This window comes from Melozone crissalis, unplaced genomic scaffold (assembly GCF_028551555.1).
Source record: "Melozone crissalis strain CALT ecotype California unplaced genomic scaffold, PUWL_Pcris_2 ptg000002l_1, whole genome shotgun sequence".
NCBI lineage: Eukaryota > Metazoa > Chordata > Aves > Passeriformes > Passerellidae > Melozone > Melozone crissalis.
In genome coordinates, this window is record NW_026535780.1 from 22,089,016 (window position 1) to 22,103,080 (window position 14,065).

The window sequence follows — 14,065 nt, forward strand, 5'->3', positions numbered from 1 at the left end:
TGTTCCTGTGACCATTACTAAAAATCCGAAGTGCTCTACCAGAACACCAACTTTTTCCTCATTTGTTAACAGTATAGCATGGAGCTCAGAGGAGGAGCTCCTCACAGCAGATGAGTTTTTATCAGTAGAGTTTTTTAGGCAAGTAGGTAATGATAAGCAGTGTTTGGAAGAATTATGTCCATGTTTGTGTTTCTGAAACACAAACTGATAATGTATTAAGATTTGTGGCATTTGGAACACCACGTATGTAATTTTCATAAGGTGAATTCTCAGACATAGTAAAGAAGCACAGACAAAAACAGAATCTGGAGGTAACACTCATGTTGCTTTTGTTTCCTGTGGGAATGCAAATATTGACAACTTACATCTGGAAGAAAACCTTGGATCCACACAGCTTTAAAAGCAGACAGATTGTGTTACCTAAAAACTATGAATTTTTACTCTACTTTTCTGCAGGTAGTTATTACAGCTTTCAACACTTCTTGAGACAGTATATCAAAAATACTTCCTGTATCTCAGTGCATTTTAAAAACAGCAGAACAATAAAAATTGGCATTGGTACAGAAAATTCTAATTAAAAAACAAAATCACAAGTTGTATACTCCAATCATTTGAGTTAGTTTGTAAAGTACTGACTGTGTATTAAAGCTTTGTCTAAGTACTTAGTAAGTAAAATCAAAGGCTGAGCCAGGCTGATTTCATTCTTCTCTAAAACCAGGGTGGTCTACAGGCAATTTTTGATACCACTGGTGTTGCCAGGGAAACAAAATGAAAACAGGTGCCATCAAATACAAATGAAAGATTTACTTCTATTTTAAACCACCTAAAAACAAAGTTTCCATAAACTTAACTGATACTACTACAAATTTGACAATACTTTACAACAAGAAAAGGATTATAAGTTGTCTTTAGACCATCAAGTTTTAACTGAAGCAAATTTAGACTGATTGGCAACCCTTCCTTTTAAATAAATAAATTTCTTCATTAAATATGCATCATCCTCTTTAAAAATTACCTAGTGTACATTTTAAGGCAATATAATACCATGACAGAAACAGGGTACATGCAGTCTTAATAAGCTTTCTTCATTCCAAATTTTAACCACCTCCCAATCTAAGCAATTTTTTAGATTCTTTATGAAGTAAACAATCAGTATAGGCTCAAAGCATATAAAAATCTTCTGGTAAGTAGCAACAGAAGCTTAATATTTTCCTCCTAATTTGATTGCGGTTTTCCCCACATATTAAAAAAAAAAAATCAAATATCACTTTAACTAAAATCCAAGTAAATACACTTCTGCTTTTAAAACTTGCAATAATGAGCTAAGAAATTGACAATACATCAGTCAAGTCTCTAAAGCACTTCCTCCAGGTCAACTAGCTATACTGACAGAAAACATATTTTAAAAAAAGTGAACATACAATTCACTTCAATAAATAAACATTAATTCAAGTTTCCAAGAATGCCTTAAAATTGTTTACCGAGTTCTTTTTTGGGTTAAAAAGACATTAGTTGTATACAAAAAATTCAAACAGACAATTCAATTAAAAGCAATGTACAGATTCCCTCCTCTTTAATGAAGCTAATTGCCAGACTGCATAAAAATTAACCTTGTATATTTAGTGCTAACCCTAGAACTTGAAAGATAATAGTAAAAAGAAATGGAAGTATATTTCTAGCTAATATGTATAGCTCTTGACTTAAAAGTGGTATACTTGACAATATCCTGGAAGACATTACAGAATTGCTAATAAAATTACTTCTCCTAAATCCGTGCATAAACACCTTGCTGAACTATTTTCCACATCCACAGTGCAGGTTAAACAGAAATTGAATAAATTCAGCATACGATGACATGTACAAATGATGGAAAGTTGGTTTTTTTTTAATAACAATGGCTGTAAAACTCATTAATAGAAAAGCCTTGTTATGTTAAAATTGTCATTTTAGATTTAATGACTCTTGATGATTGCCTATTCCAAATAAAATTTTCTTGAGATCTTCAAGTTGCAAACTAATTTTGCTTTGCACTTTGATCTATGTTTACTATATTACTAACATCACAAATGAGCAAATCTATAGCAATTCAAAAACTTCTGAATAAGCCTTTTGGTAGAAGGTTGTCTGCTTGTTTGCTGTTAACATTTGCCCAGGAGAAAGCAGCCAGCTCAGTGGGTGCTGATAACAGTAGGTGCTGTTATCCTGTGCCATGCTACGTCTGCCGAACGCATTCCGGGCTTTACCCTCATTAACAGCTCTATCAAATGACCTTTAACAATGCTTACAGGCACAGGGCTTGAGCCAGTGCTCACTCAAGTCATAAAGCGTATTTTCATTCATTTCATGGCTTCATTCAACCTCTGTTTACTGTTCCAATATCTTAGAAAAAATAATTTTTCCAGGTTCAACATCTACCACCGAAGCACCTTGTAAATAAACAGGTAGCATCATGGTATGAGTCCTTCTTTCAGATTAGCACTACTAAGAATCTGAATCACTCACAGAAGATGCACAGCATTACATGAAACTAACCAAGATCAAACTCTCTTTACAGTTATTTTAGTTAAAAGTTTCAAGTTAACTCACTTGTGTGTAATTATGAAAACACTGTACTGATCCTCCACTTACTTTGAAAGTGATTAATCAAAGTCAGAGAAAACCAACCATCAACTGAAGCATGTCTCAAATTTCCTATTCAGGGGAAAGTCTAAAAAGATGCACTAATTTAAATTAAATCCTCATTTAGAAGCATGCAATAAATGTTTTCCATTTAATTCGAGTTAAACTCCAGTTCCAGTACAAATTTCAAATATTCTCTGCTTCTGCTACTTTATTACACATGACAGATTTACATTTCCTTTTTGCAGATATGCACCAGCAAAACCGACATAATTTTAAAATGTAAGGAATTTATACTTTTAACAGTAATAAACATTAATTCTACTTCGAAAAATTCTAGTGACATAAAGAAAATTCTGGTGATGTGAAGAAGTGACAACTCATTCTCTCAGCTACAATCAAACATGTATGCTAGATTCTGCAACTACTCTTTAATTGCACTTTATTTACATTGCCCTTTAATTATATAGTTTAATTGCACTATATAAACTTGCAGTTTATATAGTTTTAATTGCACTTTATTTATATAGATTTGTTACATGAACTTTTAAACCATCTCCTCACTGAAAAAAAAAGCAAGATAGAGAGATGCAAGAAAAAAGGAGGGTAAATAAAAAAGGCAGGAAAACAACAATTACACAATCAGATTGTAGACTTTTTGAAAAGCTTTGATGTGAACAGGAATAGGATGCTATCATCCTCCAGTTTAATCACTGAGCACACCTCAAGTAATCTAGTGTTTTCACTGCAAATCAATGCTAATGTCATACCATTAAAGAGTTCAATAAACCAGCAAGATCTGTCAATCCTTTGTTTGGGAAGCCATATGGCAGAATCTCTTTGAAAAGTTCCTTGGCCTATTAGGAAGAAAAATTTTACTATCTTTGAAGTTTTGCCAGAGAACAAATGGTATTTTTTCCTATCTTGCTTTCATAGTACTATTACAAATCTTTCTTTCACATGAAATGGGCTGATGTTAAACCTACAATCCCTTTGCATAGCAAGCTGTCCAGTCTTGGAAACTGGATGCTGCCATGCTGGCTCATCATTCCCTAGGAGGCTAAATACTCATCACTGAGTCTGGTAAAGTCAAGCAATGAACTGTTGATTGCAATTTAAGGAAATAAATAAAATATCATATGCTATATTTCATATGTTTTGCAACCAGATACTTCTAAACTTGTCTTCAGTGTCTGAGGAGAATTCATACACCACTTCTTTTCAGTCCATTTATATATTTTGACTAAGCCATGCCATAGGAATTTTAATGAAAAATTCTATGCTAGGCACACTGAAAAACTGAAAGAAATTGTAATTCTGTACCACAAGAAACTAGACTATACCCCTAGAGCTCTTCCCTGGGTTGACTTCCTCACTCATAAGAATTTTTCCCCTTCATCTCTACAGCAAGTCCATAGGAGGGCAGATCACAAACAAATAAGCAAATTAAATCCTTTGGAAATTCACTGCCTGCATTAATCCTGCAGGGATTACACATTAAAGAAGAAGTTATGTTCAAAGGGTACTAAGCCTGCATGTATGACTAGCATTTCCACGAAAAATAAGAGCTTAAGGAAGAAAGTACTTGAAATCACCTTCCATATATGAGTGAACACCAAACATATTTTAAGTAAAATCATAAATCGTACTTTGAGTTTGGAGACCCATACACACTTTGAAATTAAAAAGAAAAAATCTACAGAGTAGGATCTCTGCAGCTCCATGATCAGCTTGCCCAAGAACCACAAGTGAAACTTTGACAGAAAATTATTTTTTTCTGTGGGACCACAACTTGCCCTTTATTGAGTTTTCAATTCACGACTAAAAATAAGTCAATCACAATGAAAGGTAATGTCAAGCTGAAAAAAGTAGCTAAAAACTCTTCTTTCTATCTAGCAAAAATGTCATTACTGTAATGATTGCCTTAATTGTATTCCAGAAAATTTAGAAATCAATCTCCTCATATTAAGGTACATACAACAACCCATCAAAAACATGCATGCACCTAATTAAAGAATAATAGCTGGTGAAATAAGTTATCAAGTCCAATTGTTGTTACAATTCTAGCAATTCTCCTGGTGATCAGTAGATCTATTATCTGGATATTAAGACTCTAGCAAACTCTATGCAAATATTTCATTTAGGTAGCACCTCAGGTATTTGCTCACAAAAAAAATGGAAAACATGCACAGATATGCAAGTTCAAATGTACACAACCACTCATTTTAATGTGCCCAACATTTATCATCTTATTCCAGATGAGTTGAAAGGAGTCAAATCATGAAGAGGGCATTAGGACCTGGTCTGCACCTCAGCCTTTACTTATCACACCATCAGCAGTTCAGGCAAAGAGGTCTGTTCACACACTATAAACATTGCCCATTCATTTAAAATAAATAAGTAAACACATTTATTTTGACAAGTAAATTAAGTGAATACACTTATTTTGACAAATAAAATAAATCTTTAATAAAAAAGCATTTAGCACCTTTTTTTTTTTAATGTATTGCCTCGTCTGTTTTGGTTTTTGATTCATACAACAATTCCTGCACAGCAATTATTCATATTTTGATCAGAGCAGGTGGACAGGTTGTTTACTAATTTGAATTAGCAGCATATTTAATTAAAATGTAATGCTTTCCTTTGTTAAGAACTCTTAAGTATGTCACACTTCCTTAGAGTTCAGTCCTGAAAAGTTGTTGAACAAAAAATGAAAACTACGAAAGATACAGATCAACACTGGTATTAGCAGAGCTGCAACTGATCTGAACCACATACTACCACTACTCCTCACTCCAGGAAAAAATGTTCCATATGCCATTAGAATATGGACTTGTATTTCTCATGGTGATTTATGTGGAAAGCAATTCCTTTAAAATCGTTTTTTTTCCTCAGTCTGTACAGAGAATGTACTTTATCTTCTGTTAGACAAATACAGTCTGGTGTAAACAATGCTTATGGGGTATTTTCCTTAATAAAGTTGTAACATCTATTTGAAACTTCGGCTACAAACAGTACCAGAGGCAAATATATTATGAATCAAAACTTGACTTCAGCTGCATGCAAATGCAAGACCACTGGAAGTTTCCCTCCAAGAAGTTCTGCTGTATCACAGCAATAGCATTTAAAGATGGAAGAACAGAATGAGGTGGAGAAGGAGGAAGGCTTTGTGGGGGAACACTCAGCCATGAAAGGTCTAGAATTCTGTCTAATTTTATCAATATGCCCAACCAGAAAATGTCTCAAAGGACAATTAGGACAGCTACAAAAATGTCAGTTTGTCACTTAGGACAAGCATTTTTAAGGGTCAACTTCAGACAAGCTCTGCAGTTTCCTTTAATAATTACTAAGTTTTAATCATAATAAATTTACAGACGGCCAGCTGAGACTCTGGTTTTGCAACTACCTAAATCAACTTGGCTGATGCCCAAAAATAGATGACCTATTTCTTCTATCAGTACCACCCACACATTTTTGTCCCCACTTAGTTGGAGTACCCTGTTAACAATATCATTGAAAACTACTTCTCGTTACTTGGTTAGTTTTCTGATCCAGCTTATCATGTGACTACCTAAACACTCATTCCAGCAGAAATGGATGTTGGAAATGCATGGAAACAGGCAGGAATACCACCCCTCTGCACCCACTGCCTGCATTTAGGTCTGTATAAAGCAAATACAAAAATTCCATTTAAAGCCTAGAGAGGGCCAAAGGTCTTACAACAGCTCTTTGAAAACAGAACACATGCTCCTCCAATTTCTCTACTGTCACAGCCCTATCACATCAGTGCCTTGGGGTCCCCACAGCAAACACATGTTACTTGCAACTTAAAAGAGCACAGCTCACTGTCATTCTTCCACAAGGTTGTGAAGAGTAGTAAAATAATGAACAGTAATGTACAATCAAATATCCATATTTTAAACTCTTTAAATATTAGCTCACTCTATCTTGACACAGCAGGCAAGAAGACATCAAGTTACAAATTAACAGCATCTCATAGAAAGTTCTTAAAAGGTAAAGGACTTTTAGAAGTTAATTCAAAGTCTTTTGCAAAGATAAGCAAAAGCACTAAAATAAGAAAACCATATAGTTTTACAAACCTAGTCTAATTTAAAAGCAGTAATGCTGAGATAAGATAGGTGAACTCCTAAAGAAAATAACAGAAATGAGATAACACCACATGTTGGAGAGAAGAAATGCAAGAGTGACTGTACAGAAAGACAGAAGTTGGGATTTTTTTCCCTTTCCTCAATTTCTGGCACAAAAGGCATATAGAAAAGTGTCTTCCTAATGGGTAAAAGAACTGGTCCCAATTTGACTGCCATGCTCCACATGACACCTCTTTTTTCTTAGAGCCCTACAGAGCAATAATTCTCACTTCAATCTCCAGTTTTAATGCAATATGTCGAGAATAAAAAAACGGGAAATTGTAGTTTGTTATAAGATACATCAGGAATAAAAGGGTATTACAAACAGATTAGTCCAGGGTGGAAATGACACAGGCTAAGCAGGAGGCATGGATAATCTGGGTAAGTGCCATGGAAAAATAAATATCATGATTGAACTTAAGGCAAATGGAAGCAGTTCAAATTGGCTTCCTCCAATTCACTGCAGAACATGTGATGCCCACATGTCCATTTCCAACAAATTTCACCATAAAGAAACAAAGACCAATACTGTGAAGTGTTGAAAAACAAATCTAGCACAAGCTTCTTCCATGCCACAACAATGTGAATTACTGCAGCTGCCTGATAAGCATGAAAGAAAAGCGCTTGGGCTTTTTTAGTCTTTTTATTTCCTTGTCTTTTGTAAGAGAGCTACCAGCATTTATTTGAAGCACACCAACCTGTCAGTAACTGTTCACCTTGCAAAGAAGAGGAAATTTTATAAAACACACACGTTGCCATTTTACAGTTGGTCTAAAAGGCTGAAAAGCAGCAACTCCCCTCAGCCCATTTCCTCTGTCCACTACACGCTCCTACAACTTCTCTGGCCCAGTTCTAGGAGGTTTCTATCACATTAACTTTTCAGAACATCAGCTGCTTTATCCAACTCCATGTGAGGCCACAATAATGTTAGTGTTTGCTTAACAGAAAGGTCAGGAACTGGCTATGGACAGGATGTCTCTAACAGCAGCAGCCCACACTTAAATTGATCATAAAAATCTCAGCCTTGCAGGAATAACTGATCACATCACTGTATGAATATTAAGAAAAATTGTAAGGGTGGCCTAGAGAAGGACCTCAAAAAGAGCCATGCTTAAGTTTAAAGACTAGCTTTATGGCAAAGGGTTATTAAAGCCAAATACGATCAGCAGAAGGATCATATGAAAATCATGCAGCTTAAAGGATGTTCCACCAAAAAAATTCTTACATGACAATTTGAGATCATGGTTTGTTTAGCAAAGACAGAGGATATTTCACAAGCCTGTTAACAGTTTTTAGAAAAAGAGCAAAATCACAACTGTTACAGTAAAACAGCTCATTCTCTGGGCTCTCATCACAGATTAAAAACAACGAATTTAGAAATACTAAGGATAGATATCACATGCAGAGGAGTGACTGAACAAAACAGTTAATGGTTCAAATTAAGTTTTGTCTGGGGTAGGACATACGTATTTTATCACTACAGGACAGCACATATGCTGCAGTCAATGGGGACATGGGAATTCAACTGTTAAAACATCACTGCAGTTTCAGAGGAGGAGATTGAGTCTTGACCTAGAACCACAATGAAGTCCCCTTTAATTAGCTCCACTATAAATTGCTAACTGCTCATCACAGCAGAGCAATCAAAGGCAGATGCAGACACTGTTAGCCACATTAACCCTGGGTGCTGCACAGTCTGCTGCAATCAACATCCTTTTAGTCCTGCTAGATGGGTTAAATTATTTAGGTTTGAATGATTTTTTTAATCAGCAAATTCCTTGCTATTTCTAGCAGCTGTATCACCCTGTTTTAGGGCAACCTTGAGGACATCTCTATTTCTCTCTCCATTACAACTACCTGAAAATACTCCTTCTCTTAAGAAAAACATAGAAAATACACAGAGGTTTCACTTTTCATCATTAGCAAAAGCAGAAAAGGACTCTGACATCGAGTATTGAGACAGTCCATAATTCTTAGGTGAATAAAGCATTAAAACTACTGAGCTGGCAATTGCTCTTGACCTTTGAACCTCAAACCAAGTGTGACAACTACAGCTCCTGTTGAACCCAAGTTTGCAGCAGGAAGAAGTGAAATAAATCTCAAGCTATGCCAAGGGATATATAGTTTGGATAGTAGGAAAAAGTTTTTTACAGAAAGAGTGATAAAGTACTGGAATAGCCAGCCCAGGGAGGTGGTGGAGTCACCATCCCTGGATGAGTTTAAAGAAAGACTGGATGTGGCACTCAGTGCCATGGTTCAGTTCAGGTGTTAGGGCTTGGGTAGGACTTGATGATCTTGAAGGTCTCTTCCAACCTTGTGATTCTGTGTGAAATAGCCTGGATGACACTTACAGCCAAATACACTATGACAGAAATACTTAACCAGAAAAAACCTGCTTCTTCTTCCCCTCCCACCTGAAATTCCATTTTGCACCCCCCCCTACTTCTTTCCCATCTGAAACTAGTACAAATCTTTGGAGAAGTCAGAGTGTGGTTAAGCAGAGGAAGCTATGCTTGTTTGCATGGAATCTGCTATTTCCTTTCTGCCAAAACACTTGTTTAAAGAAGTCATGTAATATTTCTATTAAACTGTAAACGCAGTTGACAAGGAAATGGCCTACTGGCAGTGCATTAACTTTGTGGCAGTGCCAACCAGCCTACAGCAAAATAGTGTGCATGGTAATTTCACTATGCATTCCCAGGCAACAAAATTGTGCCTTACATAAATACCACAAAACTCCAGCAACATCTAGGAAAAGCAATGAAAATTTGCCCAAGCTTTCATGCTTGCCTGTATCAATTCTGTATCATAACTAAAACAAAGCATCTACATATGGCCAAAAGTCCTGTGAAGCTGTATCATATGACACCAGAAAAACTATTGCAACTTCAATCTGTGTATTTCTTGTTAACCACTGTAACAACTCACTAATAAAAATTAAGAAAAACTGAAGGTATCAAATATACGAAAGAGTACAGACTACATACAAGCCCTTAAAAACCATAACATAATTTAAACGTGATTCATTAACAAGAACACATGCTGTATGTAATCCAGAATTGTGTTAGATTACATTGGCCTTTGATAGCATTCACTTGATTGCAAGTATTAAACAGATCCACAAGCATTCAAAACCAATGACCTTTGATTTATAAGCAGCTATTGTCATGCACATAAAAATCCTCTCTGATAATGCAGTCCTCACCTTCCAACAGCTGGTGCAACTACATACAGTGATGTTACACAGATGTAATTAAGGAGTTTTTGTTAGAAGTACAACCAAAAATCCCAACATGATAAAGTGTAGTTAATTTGTCATCAACCATTCTTCAAAATATTTTTACAGGTTATTTCACCTTAAATTCCCATCAAAATCCAGCTTCAGAGATACTTATTTTGTTCTCAGCTTTCACTTGAGTATTTTTGTTTGAATTGTAATTTTAAAACAGTTAATTACATGGAAGAAAAATATGCTGCAGGAAAACTACTAAACTTTGCTTCCAAAGTTATGTAATGTTTCTAAATGAAAATCACTCACTAGCTTTAACAGAAATTTCAGGAAACATCTCTCCTCCAAAGAGCACACACAACCAAAAAATCAAGAACTCCACAACCAAAAATAGTACTAAATACACCTGAACTCAGATGTGCATCACCTTACAGTAATTGTATATGAACAGTACCTTCTCTTTCTATAGTGATGATTTCTTTCTGTTAAGATTCTGATACATGAGGCACCAGCAAAAGAAAACTGAATAAAATCATTTAATATGCATTACAATTTTGCGGCAAAATTTCTAAGATTTTTCTGGAGAATGGTATGCTTTAAGCAACGTAAAGTGCCTTCTTAATTCAAAATGGGCTTTAAACAATTTAAGAATGGAGCATCAGTGCAATCAGCATAGCTGTTCTATAGCTTATTACAAAAGCAGCATAGTAACTTCAGCACAACTATCAGCGTCAAGTTATCCCTAGATAAACATTGATCCCCATTAGCTTCTCCAAGTAATTCCTTTGTAACTGCTAGTCCTCATAAAGCAACTAATTCTGTTTACATTTTATTTTGCAAAAAGTAAACTCATTCATTAAGAGACCTTAGGAGTCACCAATACATAAAAGCTGTCAGGTGTAACTAATAATAATAATATTAGCACTACTCCCATAGGACAGTTCTGAATTCTTCTTTAGGTCATCTTTTTTTCAAAACTGCCTTCCAAAAGCAGACTGAGTCTTGGTGATGCAAATCTCCAAGTGCAGTATGAAACAGATTCTATATAATACCCCAAAGCCAATTAAGAGCATCCTGCTGCAGCTCCCTCTCAAGTGGAGATACAGAAAAAAACCTTACAGAAATGTGTTAAAACACAGGCAAACTGGAGTCAAGAGAAAGCAGTATAGAAAGTAAAAATTGTTAGTATTAAAATCTCTCTTCATAAACATACAACTTTACGATTCCAGTATTAGGGGGTTTTGAATGTTTTGTGGGTTTGAGAGTTGTTTTTTTAATACAAAAATAAAAAATGTCACCAACACACTTACCCTCATTGGGTGAATATCAGCATAAGGAGGCTTTCCTTCAGCCATTTCTATTGAAGTTATACCAAGGGACCAGATGTCTGCCACACAGTTATAGCCAATCTCTTGTATGACTTCAGGAGCCATCCAAAACGGAGTTCCTATAACAGTATTACGTTTTGCCATTGTATCCTGTAATTATATTATTTATGACATTAAACCAGGGATGCCTATTTTCAGATTATTCTTTATATCAATTCTATATTTAAATTATCCACCCAAAGGTCAAATGGTAGTGACTTCCAATTAAGACCAAACAGATTCAGTCCATCAGCCTACACAGGCCAAAGAGCTGACAATAAACCTCATACTAAAATTTAAAGAGATCATCAGGCACTTGATGCACTGGGCTATAAAAACAAACAACTAAAAACGAAATAGCCCTGCAGCATGTTAAATACTCACCATGATAAAGAATGTTAGTTCTGCCACTACCACTAGTGGCAGTGACACTGCCCAGACACAAAATTCAAGGCAGAGGACAAAGGTGAAAGAACAAGGTTGGGAGCACTATAGCATTTTAAAATTATCTTCCCACAGTTACTTACTGTTAACTGGCCAGCCACACCAAAATCAGCTAATTTTGCATGTCCCTCGGTGTTAAGAAGGATGTTTCCAGCTTTTATATCTCTATGTATTTTTCTCATAAAGTGCAAATATTCAAGTCCTTTAAGAGTAGATTTCAAAATAGTTGCAATTTCATCTTCTGTTAGCTGTAAGAAAACATTAAACCACTTTCAGGTATACACAAAAGGTCCATATATTTGACTTATTTAAATCATGATCATTTCATAGTGATTATTGTAAGGAGCACAATGCTTGACTTTTTTTTTAGCAGACCAGAAAAACTTCCATTTTAAAGCTAAAAAAAACCCCGAATAAAAAATAAATTATTAAATGCCAACTATAGAGAAAAAAGGTGTTGTGTAGACTTGGCAGGCCAAAATGCTTCTCTTAACTCTTATATAGTGCAGAGTCACATGCCATCACAAATGCCACAATAAATTGCAAGTCAACTGGCAAAAAGATGACAGACGTTTCATTATGACAGAAAACACAACAAAGTGAAAAAACCTGAAACATATTTTGTTTTATTACTTCATAAATAACACCAACTCTTGAGCAAGTCATCAGCTAGCAGTTGTTTATTTTCATCACTTTAGATCAACAAAATAGGAACACATAAGCTCCTGAACAAGCGTTATCAGAGAAACAGCAAGAGTCTCTTTTTCAGGTATCAGACCCCCTTGAGAACACTTTTCAATCAACATTTGTTCTCAAATAAAAGCACAAGCATGCACATATAACTCATTCCATGTGATGCAACTGCTCAAGGAAATTATCCATACAACTGAAATGCCAATTAATTACAGTACACTGATGCTTCAATAGAAGAACTAAAGTGAACTTCACACATTCTCAGAAATGCAAGAAACTGGAAAAGTGATGATGAATACTCTGATTTGGCTGCAATTCGGGGTTGCATTTTTCCCCTCTTTCCTCTACTTTTCCAAGCCTACACAGAAAATAAATTAAACACCAGCAATTCCTTCCAGTTTCAGTTCTAAAAGTGTTGGTAGACATCCACACCTCCCTCCAAAAACAACCACCACCAAAAGCCCATAAGAAACAAAAAATCCACTCTAAGCCAAAAGAAGGAAAGAACAAAAAGGAAAAAAAAAGTCAGCAAGATTATCTGCACCTGAGCTGCTCACAAGTTTTAATTATTTAATAAACAGAACTACTTCCCTGTTGCAGCTTCTATCCAGTCACACAAAACCTAGGTGTGGAGCCCAAGGGCACAGTTGCACATTTATTTTAACAGCAGTCCCAAGCTCCAGTCCCTCCTTTCCCTGCAACCTACAGCAGTAATTCACAGTATCTCAGCCCTCCTTCCACTGAACAACTACAACAGACAGATCCTAGTTGATAACAAACCTGTCTGCCAAATTATTTTTCCAACAAAACGGTTCCTGGATTCAACTCATGGCATAGTAAAGCAGGACAAAGCAAAGTAGCTGCTGCTCAAATTGTCATTGCTTTCAAAAAAGTGCATGTGTTGATATACCCCAAGAGTTCCAGAGACTTTTATAAACCTTTTCCTACGCGAGCAGAGGATGAAATTGATGGTGGTGTATTAGCTCCAAGCCAAGCACTTACTGCCTCTGCTGTGCATTATGCATTCCTTGCCCACCATTTATCTCTGAGATCTTTCACTGTTTCTATTCAGCAGCACACAACTCAAAGCCTTCACTTGTGCTACTTTATGCTGACTGCTATGCTGCTTCAAAGGACTGCATGCCAGAAGAACTGAAAACCCTTTTACACACAGTTCAAACAACACAACTTTCCTGGCATTGTGCCATGGGAGTAAAACCCTTTACCTGATCTGGAGTCAAGCAAGAAGGGATTTCAAATCAACTGTAAGATAAACTTAAGTATGGTCAAAAAGATATTTGGAGAAAGAGACAATCTTCATTATGTGAGCTAAAAATTCTATGGTGAATCACTAAAACTGTGATTATCTGCAGACTCACACTTCAGGCAATTTAAACCCTGGCTATTAAACACGGTACCATGAATGGTTTAAGATATGCTGACTGTAACACTTGCTGCCCAAACTTTACCAAATCCACCCAATTTCAGAAACAATACAATGTCATCAATCTCCAAAGCCTTCCATGCAGCTAATCCTGAACATGCAACAGAAAATGACCCTGAGC

The 14,065-nt window shown here is 35.8% G+C and overlaps 1 protein-coding gene across 1 annotated transcript in view; it reads right to left on the reverse strand.

The window, feature by feature from the left end:
* STK3 (serine/threonine kinase 3) overlaps positions 1-14,065 on the reverse strand; it is a 125,850-nt gene that overhangs the window by 87,971 nt on the left and 23,814 nt on the right. The window contains exons 5-6 of the mRNA XM_054288431.1: positions 11,891-12,055; positions 11,307-11,474 (exon numbers count right to left, since the gene is read on the reverse strand). Coding sequence (XP_054144406.1) covers positions 11,307-11,474; positions 11,891-12,055 — 333 coding nt within the window. The remainder of the gene's footprint in view (positions 1-11,306; positions 11,475-11,890; positions 12,056-14,065) is intronic.